The 13,272-nt window shown below is 52.1% G+C and overlaps 6 protein-coding genes across 6 annotated transcripts; 1 reads left to right on the top strand and 5 right to left on the bottom strand.

Moving 5' to 3' along the window:
* Positions 1 to 354: 354 nt before the first annotated feature.
* On the bottom strand, positions 355 to 2,046 carry N7498_006729 (2-(3-amino-3-carboxypropyl)histidine synthase subunit 1/2; the record flags this gene model as incomplete). Its single annotated transcript, XM_058453791.1, has 1 exon — positions 355 to 2,046. The coding sequence occupies one exon, from the start codon at positions 2,044 to 2,046 to the stop codon at positions 355 to 357; it is 1,692 nt and encodes a 563-aa protein (XP_058307982.1).
* Positions 2,047 to 2,286: 240 nt separating this feature from the next.
* Positions 2,287 to 3,416, bottom strand: N7498_006728 (maleylacetate reductase; the record flags this gene model as incomplete). Its single annotated transcript, XM_058453790.1, has 2 exons — positions 2,287 to 2,834; positions 2,891 to 3,416. 2 exons carry the CDS (start codon positions 3,414 to 3,416, stop codon positions 2,287 to 2,289), a joined length of 1,074 nt encoding a protein of 357 aa, XP_058307981.1.
* A 450-nt stretch (positions 3,417 to 3,866) lies between these two features.
* On the bottom strand, positions 3,867 to 5,161 carry N7498_006727 (WD40 repeat domain-containing protein; the record flags this gene model as incomplete). Its single annotated transcript, XM_058453789.1, has 2 exons — positions 3,867 to 4,740; positions 4,803 to 5,161. 2 exons carry the CDS (start codon positions 5,159 to 5,161, stop codon positions 3,867 to 3,869), a joined length of 1,233 nt encoding a protein of 410 aa, XP_058307980.1.
* Positions 5,162 to 6,341: 1,180 nt separating this feature from the next.
* Positions 6,342 to 7,805, bottom strand: N7498_006726 (FluC/FEX family fluoride channel; the record flags this gene model as incomplete). Its single annotated transcript, XM_058453788.1, has 1 exon — positions 6,342 to 7,805. One exon carries the CDS (start codon positions 7,803 to 7,805, stop codon positions 6,342 to 6,344), a length of 1,464 nt encoding a protein of 487 aa, XP_058307979.1.
* A 415-nt stretch (positions 7,806 to 8,220) lies between these two features.
* Positions 8,221 to 10,663, bottom strand: N7498_006725 (putative UDP-N-acetylmuramate dehydrogenase; the record flags this gene model as incomplete). Its single annotated transcript, XM_058453787.1, has 5 exons — positions 8,221 to 8,822; positions 8,881 to 9,018; positions 9,161 to 9,241; positions 9,292 to 9,547; positions 9,689 to 10,663. The coding sequence occupies 5 exons, from the start codon at positions 10,661 to 10,663 to the stop codon at positions 8,221 to 8,223; spliced, it is 2,052 nt and encodes a 683-aa protein (XP_058307978.1).
* Positions 10,664 to 11,123: 460 nt separating this feature from the next.
* udpA (UDP-N-acetylglucosamine 1-carboxyvinyltransferase family protein) lies at positions 11,124 to 12,449 on the top strand (the record flags this gene model as incomplete). The annotated part of the gene is made up of 1 exon (XM_058453786.1): positions 11,124 to 12,449. The coding sequence occupies one exon, from the start codon at positions 11,124 to 11,126 to the stop codon at positions 12,447 to 12,449; it is 1,326 nt and encodes a 441-aa protein (XP_058307977.1).
* Positions 12,450 to 13,272: the final 823 nt, after the last annotated feature.

The following is a 13,272-nucleotide window of genomic DNA, read 5'->3' as shown; positions in this document are numbered from 1 at the left end:
TCACATTTCCAAGCCACCATGCAAGGCCAACGGTGGTGAGGTGCCTCAAAGATCGAGAGCGATAAGGTGTAGGGTCGAGAGGGCGGATCGGGTATGCGAAGGGTTGAGGGGAGGACAAGGAGAGAAGAGGGGTTCGAGAGGGGGAGAACCTCTACGGACTAGACGAAAGGGAAAACAAGTCTCACTCTCTCAAGTGAGGGAAGAATAGATAAAGTCGAAACAATTTGAGTGCCGGATGCGCCCGTCAGAAATCATCGTCATGTGATGGAGACCCTGGTTCTTAGCAGAGTCAACTATCTTGCTTCTGCATTAACTCTTTCGCGCTATATACAAGACTTCCTCCGTGCTCTATGGCTAGTGCTTGTCTCCCTCGCCCACGGTGTACCCCCTAGCGATGCCCTTGCGCCCTTCCTTGACCAGCGTGCTGTCCGGGTCCTCCTCGTCGTATCGAATATCGAAGTCGCTGCCCAACCCCTTCCATGTGCGCTGGGACCGCAGGTACTCTGCTCCTGGCGATACCGCGCCGCCAATCGTCGCTAAGTCACCCTTGGCCCGTCTGGCCAGAGCCCTAGCGGCAGAAGGGCCATTAGACCCATCGATCTGGGCAGAAGCGCGCGGTGCGGGATCACGCATCGGCCGGGAATGCGAGACGTAGCGACCGGTGCGCAGATCAAACTCGGGCGGTGCGCTTTCGGGTTCCGACATATCATCATCATCCTCGTCTGCGTCCGCATTGGTCCCGCCGTTAGCCGTCGCTTCCTCTGCGGGCTTGTCGAGAATAGACTGGAAGTCGCTCTGCCACGAGCCAGTCCACACCCGCTCCGCATCGCCCTTCAGAGCCATCTCCAACTCGAACGGAGTAATGACGGGCTTCCAGAATTCCTTGCTATCCACCAGCGAGCTCTCCCAGCAGCCAATGACCACCCAGCCACCAATCTCACTGAAGTTGGCCACCTTGGCTGCGTTTAGCTTACCCACCACAAACATGTAGCTCTTCTTGCCTGCCGCAGCGATCTGTTCCTTGACATGGTTCACGATGTGCAGATAGTTCTTCACACTGAGGGTGTTGATCAAGATGCCCCAGATTGGTACCGTAGTCAGGGATGTAAGAATGGCATAGCGCCGACGCAATGCAGCGGCAGTGGAGGCCGGCAGAGGTTTAACGTTGTCGTTGCTTGGGTGATTCGTGGGATATATATGGATGGCGGCAACGCGCGAAGCAAGGGTCAGGAGAAGGGCGGTTGGCGGATCGGAGATGTGGAACAGCTGCCATTCCGACAGTGTTTCGGGCGCCTCGCGGACGGAGTCTGGGACTGTGCGGTTCGGAATGGCCGATGATGGCTCATGCATGATCTCTGTAGCAAAGAGCTCGGTGTATCCATCCTCCACCAGGCGCTTGTATACCGTCGGAACATGTTCGGAATAGGTGACGTCGGCCGCAATGATGACTTTGGTTGCCGGGTCAGGGTAGGTCGCCTTGAAGGCTTGAACAAGAGGGTCAATGGGCAGAGGCTTGTTGGTAAAGACGTAGATAACGGGCAATCGCGCCGTAGGAGAAAGACACGATCGTCCATAGTGCACCACGACATCTGCGTCCACATGCTCCGCAGCCACTTCGTCCACACAGCAAAGGCCGTACGAAGTGTCCGCCAGAATATACAACTTTGGAGGCCACTTCTCCTTCTCTTCCACCGAAAGCTGAGACACAGACTGCGCGATGTTTCCGTCCGTATCGTCCGCGCCACCATTTGTCTGGGTTGTAGATGTACCACTGGCACTGGCAACTTCATCCGAATTGAGCCCACGACTCAGCAATTGGAAGACTCGGGGAGCATCGGGGAGCATGTCATCGGGGAACTGGAGGGCAATGCGCTTGTACCGCGCCTGACGGATCTCTTTCAGAGTGCGCTCGATATCATAGGTAATAGAGAGTTCCTCGTCGGGGCGCGGGTGCGTCGCATCGGAGGTAGCCACGGGCGTAGTTTCTTCAAGAATGCGATCATCGGGGGTCGACAGCACGGGGGCTGCCTCCATTTCCGAAGACATTTGAATATCGTGGAGGGATGTTGTGCGTGATAAATGCAAGTGGGAGATCTAAAAATTTTGGAGAAAAAATGCATCCCCCACTTCCCCCGCCACGATAACACAAATTACGGATCAGCCCATTGGCAGTGCCCAACATGCGCACCACACCTTTTCTACCTTTATTTTTCACTTTCCTTGGTGTGAACTCAGGTATGTGGATCAATTAAAGATGTCATTTTATCTACACTGTATCCAAGGTATTTACAAGTCCGCACGCGCCGGCTCGCCCGCCCAGACTCTGCGGATCAGCTCGCGAATCGGCGTGCGCTCAATAGCACGCGGGTTCCAGTATGCGTTAGACACTGCGATATCTGCAGCCTTGTCCACATCTTCCTCCTTCATGCCGAAGGCCTTGAGATCACGCTTAACCTTGAGCTTGGTCAGCAGGACGTTCAGGCCGTGGATTGCATCGCCGTTGCTCTCCGGGAGGGCGTCTGCGAGCTGCTCCATAGCCTCGGGGATGCTGGGGGCATTATAAGAGATGGCATGAGGGAGAACGGCGGTATGAGTCTCTGCGTGAGGAAGGTTGAAGCTGCCACCGAGAGTGTGGCACAGCTTGTGGTGGATGGACATGCCCACGCTGCCCAGGCAGGTTCCACAGAGCCAGGCGCCGTACAGAGCACGGGACCGGGCTGATTGAGACGAGGGGTTCTCAACAATTTCGGGGAGAGCAGAGGCAAGAGCCCGGGTGCCCTCGATGGCCATCATGTTGATTATGGGGTTGGTGTTGCGGGCGTAGAGTGCCTCCACTATAGATCGGAGCATTAGCTACCTTGGCTTCATAGGACTTCTTGGATGAACCTACCGGCATGAGCAATGGCGTTGACACCGCTTGTGGCACTCATGGCCGCGGGCAGGGTCATAGTCAGGTCCACATCGTAGATCACCGTCCCGGGGAGAATCTTCGGATCGGACCGAGTCTTCTTCAAGCCATCGGCCGTCTCACCCAGGATGGGCGTCATTTCACTGCCGGCATAGGTCGTCGGGATGCAGATGTGGGGTAGTCCAGTGCGAATGCTAATCGCCTTGCCCAAACCGATGGTGCTTCCACCACCGATGGAGATGACCGAGTCGGCGCCCTGCGCCTTCGCATACTCGACAGCCTTGTCGGTGATATGAGTCGGAGTGTGCATGGTAGCCTCGCTGAAGATTCCGGCAACCTTGCCCTTCAGCACATCCTTGACGCTGTCGGCCTGGTTGATCTGCTGCGGTGTTGACAGCACCAGAGGAGCCTTGACTTGCAGACGGGCAATCTCATCGGGGAGTTTCTGCAAGGTGCCGCTGCCAAAGAGGACGCGGCCGGGATTGGGGTTGTACTCAAAGGCATCCATTGTATCTTGACTTATTTTTTTTAATAAAGATCAAGGGAACCCAAGCTCATTAAGTATCTCCACACTCCCAATCGGATGAACGTCATGGGTTGCCGTGGGGCAGTGGGGTCGGCAGTTCTTCAGAGCTGGGATCCGATGCTTTGAGTCGGAATCGGTCCAGAAGTACAAAATATGCCTAGATCTACCTGTGCGGAGTTTATCTTCCCCATTGCCAACATTCAATGCCAATGATAGCAAGCACATCGTTGTAAAATACAATGTCGAGGGCGGAAATCCCCCGGCGACCCGCATCTTAGTTCAGCATGAATAAGCTCGTCTCGGATATAGATTTGCCCACGGGATGCTCTCGGTGTGAATCCAATCTACGCGCCAACCCTGGAACCTTAATATAAAATATACTGTTTATTAAGATGTTTTGCTGCAGTCATGGGTATCAGATAAAATCCTGGATCAGTCCAGGTCGGTAAAGGCCATGACATGCTGTCCGCGGTCCTTGCCCTTGGCCTTCTTTCGCTTCTTGCGCTCATTCTTGTCCTGCTGCTTCTCCTGCTCACTATCGGAATCATCCTCGCTGTCGTCGCTATCTCCCAGGCCATGCTTACCACCTGCCATACCATCTGCAGCACCCCCAGAGGCCGCAGCCTCGTGCCAGACCTTGACGATTTGTCCACCGCCAGAGACCATGCGGCCCTCAACGTCAAAGCCCAAGCCCACAACACCCTCGGTTTCGTCGTGCATCACCTCCGAGACAACCTTATTGGCACCGATGCGCACAAGCTTCACCATGCCATTGCCGAGACCGGTCGCGAGCAGCTTGCCGTAGCCCAGCTCATCCGGCACGGTCGCCATGGTCTCAATGGACTCGCCGCCCTCCGCATCGCGCGAGACGTAGATGCGCTCGTCCTGGTCATCCCACACACCCTTCTCCCAAAGTGTCAGGACGCCGCCGGCACCGCCCACAATAACCTTCTCACCGCGGCTGGTTCCGCTGCTCGGTAGGCCACCTATGTACGCTGAACTGATCAATTCCTCGGCCTGATCTTCGCTGCGCACCATGACACCCCGTCGTAGATCCGTCACGGCCAAGGTTGTACCGCCCGTGGTGACCCATTGCTTGCTGAAGCCGGAGGTACTGGTATCGGAGGCCGGAAGAGGGGTCAAAGAGGAGACGTAGTCGTCATGAGGGTGGTGCGACTGCTCCGGGCGTGCCGATACCTTGGAGTAAGGGATTCGCAGGTCATAGAGGTGCAAAGCACTGGAGTCCGTAGCGAGTAGCAGGGTCTGAGGGGAGAGGGCGTGAATGACGGTCGGCGCATCGATAGATCTGCAGAGGAAAAAAGAATCAGCCAATTGTCGCAAAGCAAGCGCGACTCGCAGATCTCTTACCCGTCCTTCTCGAATGGGATGGCAATCTTGTTTTGCACCTGGCCAGACTCCGAATTGGCAGCCTTCACCAGGCCGTCCGTACCCGCAGAGTACAGCGTCTCGCCGTCAATGCCGAAGCCAAGAGTGCGGCAGCTGCCCTTGTGCCGCCGCGTCCTCCACATGGTATCGATGTGACCTTTCCCATTGCGCAAGGATGTATTCAACGCAGCATCGCCTTCATTGTCACTCTCTTCCACGGGCAGTCGGAAGGTCTGGACGTGACCTGTCGCAAGGCCGACGGACACCACGGGTTCCTTCGGGTGGAGGGCCTGGCTGAACAAGTCCGCCGAGAGCGGTAGGGTGCAGACCGTGTCAAACATGGTTTCTGGGTATAAGAGGTCGAAGAAACCGCTCTACTGAAGAGATCGAGGGAACAGGCAGCCAATTGCAAGCTCGAGCAAGTCGTGAGCTTGGAGCGAGCCGTTTTTTTGGGGCGGCCCGAGAAATCTTCCGCCTTAGGCTCAGTGACATCAATTGAGCCTCCGACTTTAAACTATATTTGGTTTCGACAATGAAAATGAAAAATGAATCAAATTGTGAGCCTGGCTCTATATGAGATATGAAGGACATATCGAAATAAATACCAAATGACAAAATACTGCTCCGCGGTCTCAACGTTTTGTTTTACTGGCCAAAACAGCTGCAGATTGCTTGCGTCCACGCTAATTTAGTCTTCAATGAAGATGTCTCAGCGATTCGCAAAATACCCCCATCGGTCACCATTTACGAGGCGTGGGTTGATCCGATCGGGCCGAGCTTGACGTTGGAGAAGATAACGGTGGCACTGGCTTCGCTCGACTCAATAGTATCCGGCTTACCAGAGCCAGCGCTTCTGTGGCGTGGAGCGTTTCAGATCGGCGTCAACGCCTGCCTGCTAAGATTTGACCGTGCCAGCGGACCGAAGGAGCAAAATATCCTTCAATGATGAAAAGAATGTTCAGCACTTGGAGCGTGGCCTGGATATATGTCTTGATCGCCTGTTCATCCGAAAGGTGAATGACGATGAGTGTGCCGTGTGATTGGACTGGTTTTGCCAGGTTTGAAACTTATACACATGACGAACAAACTATTTAATTATAGTAGGCAATATTCGTGGAGTGTCAGCTTTGCCGTGCAAGAATGACTTGGGCACTGAAGATGGGCTAATACTCGACCGTTGCTACACCCGGCGCTCAAATTGACCCCTGACACAAGGGGAAACCCACCACGCCCCACTCGAAACCATTACGGCGCCCGAATACGTGTATCAAAAACTGAAGCACCAAGGGTTGAAGAAGGTCTGAAGGATGACTACGAAGTCTTGGCTGATGCGCCAATCGTGGTGCGGAGTTGTTCAACTTCGACGGTCAATTCTGTAGTATTGAATCGAGACAGAAACGTGACTCTGATTTTTAATCTTGTGCTTTCGAGACAAAGCAAATTAAAATGATCCCAGTCCTTTTATATTCAGAAATATCTCTGACCAGTCGTCAGTTCTATGCATGTCTTGACAGTCAAAGATCATTCAACAAAGCACAATGGAGTGACAAGGCCCTGAGTCCACTTCAAGCTTCCAATCTCTACAACCAGGGCGCAAAATGCAACCACAACACTCACGCCACCATACAAATATGCGTGGCGTCTGCGAAGATCCGACAATTCTAGTATCCATGTACTGACCGTGGTAAGGGATCCACAAAATCCATCCATGATTCCTTGGAGAACCTGACAGTCAATATAACTTCCCCCACCGAGACTGGACGTACCGATTGAGGCATGCTGGAGAGTGTACGCCATGCCGAGCACCATTGTGCCTCCTATATTCACCGTGAATGTTCCCATCGGGAACCAAGGAACCCGACCATTGAGTTTCAATGAAATGAAGAACCTAGCCAGGCAACCAACCGGCGCAAATATCAAAGCATAGAGAACGGGACCTCTCCAGAGCTCCGCACTCCAAATAGTGCTGAGCCTTGAATTTTGTGGCAGTAGAATGACGAGACAAATCATCGCCGCCCATGAGAGCCACGCAAGGACGACGATAATCGGATCCAACACATTTCGAAGCCATGCTAGAGGAAGGCTAGGGGTCCATGGGGATACAGCAATTGCAAGGTGGGCCCCTAGGAAGAGACCAGCAAGTGATAAACAAACCTCGCTAAACAAAACCGCAATAATAGACATAAAGCTGAATCCTCCATTTGGAGCCATGGCATCCCTCGGCGCAGAAGCAAACAGGGAGACATCAGCATAAGGGCCAAAAGGCATAGGTAGCATGTTGGCGAGTGCAAAAAACACGTCACGAATGAAAGTGGAAAAGGACGTCAGACTGCCACAGAATCCGGTCGTCAATCCGATATAAAGAGGCACGGTCTTCTTGTGTGCCTTCACATGCGCAGTTCGTCGTGCGTTATCCCATCTCTCTGGCTCAACAGCCCAAACTTTTACCTCTTCATGGCAGAAGATTTCCTGATCCTCGCTCAAAAAGCCCATTATAAGGCTGCCTCCAACATTGGCCCAGAGTACGCTTGTGTTCACCGGAGTCCCGGGATAGAATGTCAGGCATTCAATCACCATTCGTAGAAGAGTTCCAAATATGGAGGAGATAATGAGATAGCTGAGAATGCATGTTATTCGTGAGAACTTAACAAGCCGTCGCTTTGTATGAGATTCCGCCGGTTTTTGTGCTGCAGTGCTGTCGGGGGTAGACGCCTCGCTTTCTTTGCTTACCCCTTCAGGACTGGGTGGAACAGAATGATTTGTTTCAGACAGCTGGGTTTCCAAGTATGCGTGGTGTTGAATCGACCTTTCCGACGGGTCGTAGACAGGAGGCGGTGCGGCGACTTCATCTAGATTTGTCTCGGACTCCTCGACAGGTTCGCTCGGTGGGCACGACATTGCTGCACTAGGTGACAAAGTCATACTAGTGTCATCCGAATGCGAGTTGGCCTCATCATGGCCGTCCGGAGTCGCGAGAGCTGACATTGGCTCTTCAGAAAACAGTTCAAATTCACAACTCGATCATTGGAGGAGAGCAATAGGAGGGAAAAGCTGCACAGTGTCAATATCACAGCAGGGCCCGATGAACTAAGGAATGCTCAGAATGCGTTGGGTACATGTTTAAGAGGATGTTATGATCCGAAGAACAGAAGTTGAAAGGGGATCTCTTGGAAAGTCCGTGTCGCCCGGTTCGGGCCGGCCGGCCGCCTTAACGCGGTTTTGAACGGCACATTCTTTAGTTTCAGAAAGCTGAACTGCCCCAGTGCATCTTTAATAAATGGAATATATGGTCATTTCTTGTAAATGTGGGTTTATATCACCGGTTCGTCTTAAATTCAGCTTTTCAGCACCCTATATTCTCGAGTAAATACGACAACCAGCATTCAATCATTCACATTGATCATGTCCTACTTCCATTATCATTCTTCCGCGGGGTTCCGAGAACTTTTAATTGGCCTGCCAATGCCCGTGCCCAGAGAGTTGAGCTACGGAACCCCATACACAGGACAAAGTCACCTTCCTGCCCAAGGCGGGACACCGGCTCTGGAAGTACAGATGGATCTGGCATCGAAATCGCATACTCACGCCCGTGGGAGTGCAGGTATTGAATTAGTGCCTCCCGTGCCTCGGCCGCTGGAATTGGATCAACCCCATCTGCTTGGCCGACGATAATGTGCGCCGAATCTTGGAAAGCTGCCGGGTCTTCTTCCAGCCACGCCTTCGCATTTCTAACTACAGCGGTAGGCTGGTAGACAGCAATGACTCTGCGGGCACCCGCTTGCTTTGCCATCTTTTGTGTTGCCTTCATTTCTGCAGGGTGTGCGACATGATCATCGATGATTTGAATGCCATTCACTTCTCCTACATGGATGTAACGGCGATCCGTGCCCGGAAAGCCCCCCAAGGCATGACGAATGCTCTCTAGCCCAATGCCCAGCTCAAGAGCAATGGCAGTAGTGGCTAGCGCGTTCCGAATATTGTGCAATCCCAGAACATTCAAGACTATAGTTCCGACATCCCGCCGAATTTCATCCTGTCGTTTCGGACGGAAAGGACGAACCGAAGGGACAATCCTGTGGACTGTATTCGATGTTTTCCCCACGAACATATGCATTGTCTGAAACACCGTATGTCACAACGTTGCGGTCTTGAACCTCAGGGAGGATTTTGCGAACCCCCGGGTCGTCAATGCAAAAGACTGCGAGACCATAGAATGGCACGTTCCGCACAAAGTGAGCAAATATAGCTTGCGTTTTTTTTCTTGGGTGCCATAAAATGCTATATGGTCGCTGTCTATGTTCGTTACCACCGAAATCAAAACAGCAGCTGGACTAATGTACCGTCGCTTTCGTCGGCTTCCGCAACCAACCAACTACCCGAGCCCAGGTGAGCGTTGCTGCCGTACCGAGTGATAACATCACCTGATATAGTTGTCGGGGACAGCCCACCGGCTTCTAGCTAGTCGTGGTACTCTTATCATGACTGCCGCCAATGGCAATGAACTTGTGATGGCGCATCAACGAAGCCAATATTTCGGATCTGTGAATCACCGGAATTCGTCGCCCTCGAGCTGCTTCAACCTCAACATTGGTTTGACCCTTCATTGCTGCAGTTGATACTACAACGAGCTTTGCAGAGCCTAGCTGGTGTTTGTCATGGCTGATATTTAACAGCAATGACTCCCGTGAGACTTTGTGATCGTCCACCAGGGACGCTACGGTAGGTAGCTGTGTTTAGTCCGTTTAGTTCGACCCACAAGTTCATCATTTGGCCTCGTGAACCTCACGTCATCGAAACTCAAATATTAGACTCTTTTATCTAATTATGTTTACTTCAGGCACAAGACACACTCCAAATTGACTGCTAACCTCCCGAGTAATCCGATCTGATAGCGCCTTCACTTCTTCACCATCCGCCTCTCCAAAATTCACTATAATAAGAGCGTGTTTATGATATACTCCAACCCCGCCTATCCGCCTGCCTTTCCAGCCGCATTTCTCGATAAACCACGCTGCTGGAATGAAACTAAGCCCGTTTGCCCTAGGGAAAACAGGAAGTGCGGGATATTTGCTCTTGATAGACTTGCAAGTGAAATCATCGACAGCAACATTTTGGAAAAAGCTTCCCGCATTACCCAACTCTCTTGGATCGGGTAGTTTGCGTCTGCGAAGTAGACATACTGCCTCACTGACCGACGATATGGTAGGTGTGAGGATGTCTCGCTCACTTAAAACTTGGCGGATCGAGCCGTATGTGGTGTTCAATCGATGGTGAGGAGCATTGGTAAGCTTGATGGTTACGGTAGAAACCATTACATCCTTCAGACGCTTGAAGATGCTGTCTCGATACCGAAATTGACATTCGGCCCTCGTCATGGTACGTGTAACGCCATCCACTAGGTCAACAATTTCCACGCTTTCGAGAACATCACTGAGCTCCACCCCATATGCACCGATGTTTTGAATCGGAGCCGCGCCCACAGTGCCGGGAATAAGGGATAAGTTCTCAATACCACCAAGGTTGTGGGTGAGACAATAGTCAACCAGTGAGCTCCACGTGACGCCTCCGCCGACCTTGAGCGACGTATGCGTATCGTTTCGAGATATGGTTTCAATTCCCATGATCTCGTTCTTCAGAACAATGCCGTCATACGACTTCTCGGTAAAAAGTAAATTACTTCCTCCTCCCAGGATCACATGGCGACGGTTTTGGAACAATGGTGACTCCAGGAGCTCGTTGAGACTGGTGTTCTGAACACGGACGACGTAACGTGCAGTCACTTGAATCTTGAAAGAGTTGTAGGATTGCAGGCTTATATTTTCCTCCCAGTGAAAGCTTGGCATTTCTGGGGTCGCGGTTTGATGAGAGTTGCAGATATTGGGCTACTTGGTAGCATTTGTAGATCGGCAATACGCGACAAGCCCCGTAAAAATTGTTTCCCCGAATGCTGTCTCGAATTCATTTCCATCAGTGTCGATCGCAATGTCAATCTTATCCGGATCTGGATCGGTTCGTTTTTAGCTCAGCGGCTGCTTCCGCAATCAGTCACGCGAGCCTTACAACCACCCTAGTCCTAACGGGATCGCCAATAACATTCCGCTATAGAGCGCCATGCCCCGCTATTGCACGGCCTGCTATGTAACATTGTGGCCCGCTGTGGCACATCAGTCTGAGCTGAGCTTGAAGTTAGCGCGCCCTGCAGATCTGAGCGGGCCGATCTGATCCCGGAAATCCATTGTGCGATGAATGTTCTCCTTATAGAAGATATGATCAAGGCAGCAACGTCCAGTTATACCACATACGATGACAAGCGTTATAACTATCAAAGGCGGTCATCATGTTTCGGGAGATATACACGTCTCTGGCTCGAAAAACGCCGGGCTAGCCCTGATGGCCGCATCTCTACTTGCGTCCGGGCAAAGTACACTTGAAGGGATTCCACCCTTGTCTGATATCGGCAACATGGGCCGGATTTGTCAATCTTTGGGCGCAAATATCACACGCACGTCTGATTCTTTGCAGATCGACACGACGAATCTAGGCGGTCGGGACGTCCCAGACAGGCTCACGCGATCACTACGAGCCTCGATCTTGACACTGGGTCCCCTCATTGCGCGCTTTGGATTTGCAAAACTCTGTCTCCCGGGAGGGTGTTTAATTGGAACACGGCCAATCGAGGAGCATTTAAAAGGGTTGGAGAAAATGGGAGCTCGGCTCAGTGTCACGGAGGGGTCCGTTGAGGCTTATGCTCCTTTGGGATTACATGGGGCCACCATTCAGATGCAGACCCCGTCCGTGACAGGGACTATGAACTTGATGATGGCAGCATGTCTAGCCTCCGGAGTGACGTATATCTACAATCCAGCTCGTGAACCCGAGGTGACAGATCTGGCCAACTGTCTCATCAGCATGGGCGCGGTGATACAAGGAGTGGGGGCTGATCCCATCACAATTGTCGGCTGTGATAAGCCCCTCCTCCCCTATCAATACAAGGTCATGGAAGACCGAATCGAAGCAGGAACATTTCTGATTCTCGGAGCAATGGCTGGAAATCCTCTCGCAGTGCATAACTGTACTTCTAAATACCAGACCGCACTGATAGAAAAGCTGCGTGCAATCGGTGCTCGGGTCGATATCAAGGAAAACTCGATAATCGTCCACAAAGCTATATGCCCCATAGCGGTGGACATCCAGACGGGCCCATACCCTGCCTACCCAACAGACCTTCAACCGCAATTCATGGCACTGCTGTCAATAGCGGAGGGCAAGTCTCGAATCACTGAGACGGTCTTCGAGGAGCGCTTTAACCAATCTGCTGGACTAATCGCCATGGGAGCGAATATATGTGTCGATGGGGAAGACGCTGTGATATCGGGTGTGAGAGGGCTATCCGGGAGAATGGTAGCTGCTACGGATTTACGGGCCGGGGCTAGTCTAGTTATTGCGGCCATCGCCGCAAAGGGGGTCACAGTTATTTCAGGCACCCAGCATATTGATAGAGGGTATTATGGGCTACAGAGCAAATTGGAGAAGATTGGTGTGAGCGTGAAGCGGTCTCATAGTTTCGATGAAAGGCCCGGGAAAATAGAGCCTCGGATAGCCGTTTCGGCTCTCTGCTTAAAGGCATAAAATCCTGAACGATATGGGATAGTTCTTCTTACATCCTTGTCAGAGAGCTCAGTGATAAATTTTCAGAGTTGAGTCACAATATTTACTTTGTCTACTTCGTAAATAATCCGTGATTACTTCAAGCTGGCGCCCCTGCATGCACCTCTGCGTGCCGATACTGTGGCTTACTGGCATCTCACGAGGCCCGAAAGGATGGGCACGACGGGTTTGTAATCTTGCGGGCTGGCGATTTCGATAATGGTCCGTTGCTTTCCTTGGCCTTTCACAGCACTTGAATGGGGTAGTAACAGTAGAGCCGGGCCTTCGAATTGGTGTTCGCATGAGCGTTGGCTGTTGATAGGGCGGGCCAGGCAGGGTGGGGCGGTGATGCAAAATAACAAGTTGAATTGATTGATAACCAAGTGCAACTGTGATATCTCGGGTGTCGAATCCGCACATTGTAAAAGAGAACTCCAAGGTATTTTAATAGTTCACCACTAAATCTCGAGGACTCTCGGGACTATCATGATGACATAAACCCCGGCCGAATCGCGACATCCGAGTAAGACATGTGCCTTACCGTACATGGAGCGGTTATCACTGGCTAAAATTCAGAAGGCTGTGTAAATCGCTGAGCTTATGTTGGAGCTGTTGCAATGAAGCGGCAACGTGCGGGTATTGCCTCGGGGCCAAATCATTGTGCCCACCCGGATCACACGGATAATCCAGCAACTGGGAATATCGGGTTCGTTCATTTATCCAACCAGAATGGAGATAATACTTATGTAGGTCAGGCGCCCTTGGGTATAGGGTTTTAGCATGGCCGTTCTGTTAAAAGAAGCTT

Source organism: Penicillium cinerascens (assembly GCF_028974065.1).
Source record: "Penicillium cinerascens strain IBT 15544 chromosome Unknown contig_6_segment0_segment0, whole genome shotgun sequence".
NCBI lineage: Eukaryota > Fungi > Ascomycota > Eurotiomycetes > Eurotiales > Aspergillaceae > Penicillium > Penicillium cinerascens.
This window is presented reverse-complemented; position numbering and strand designations above follow the sequence as displayed.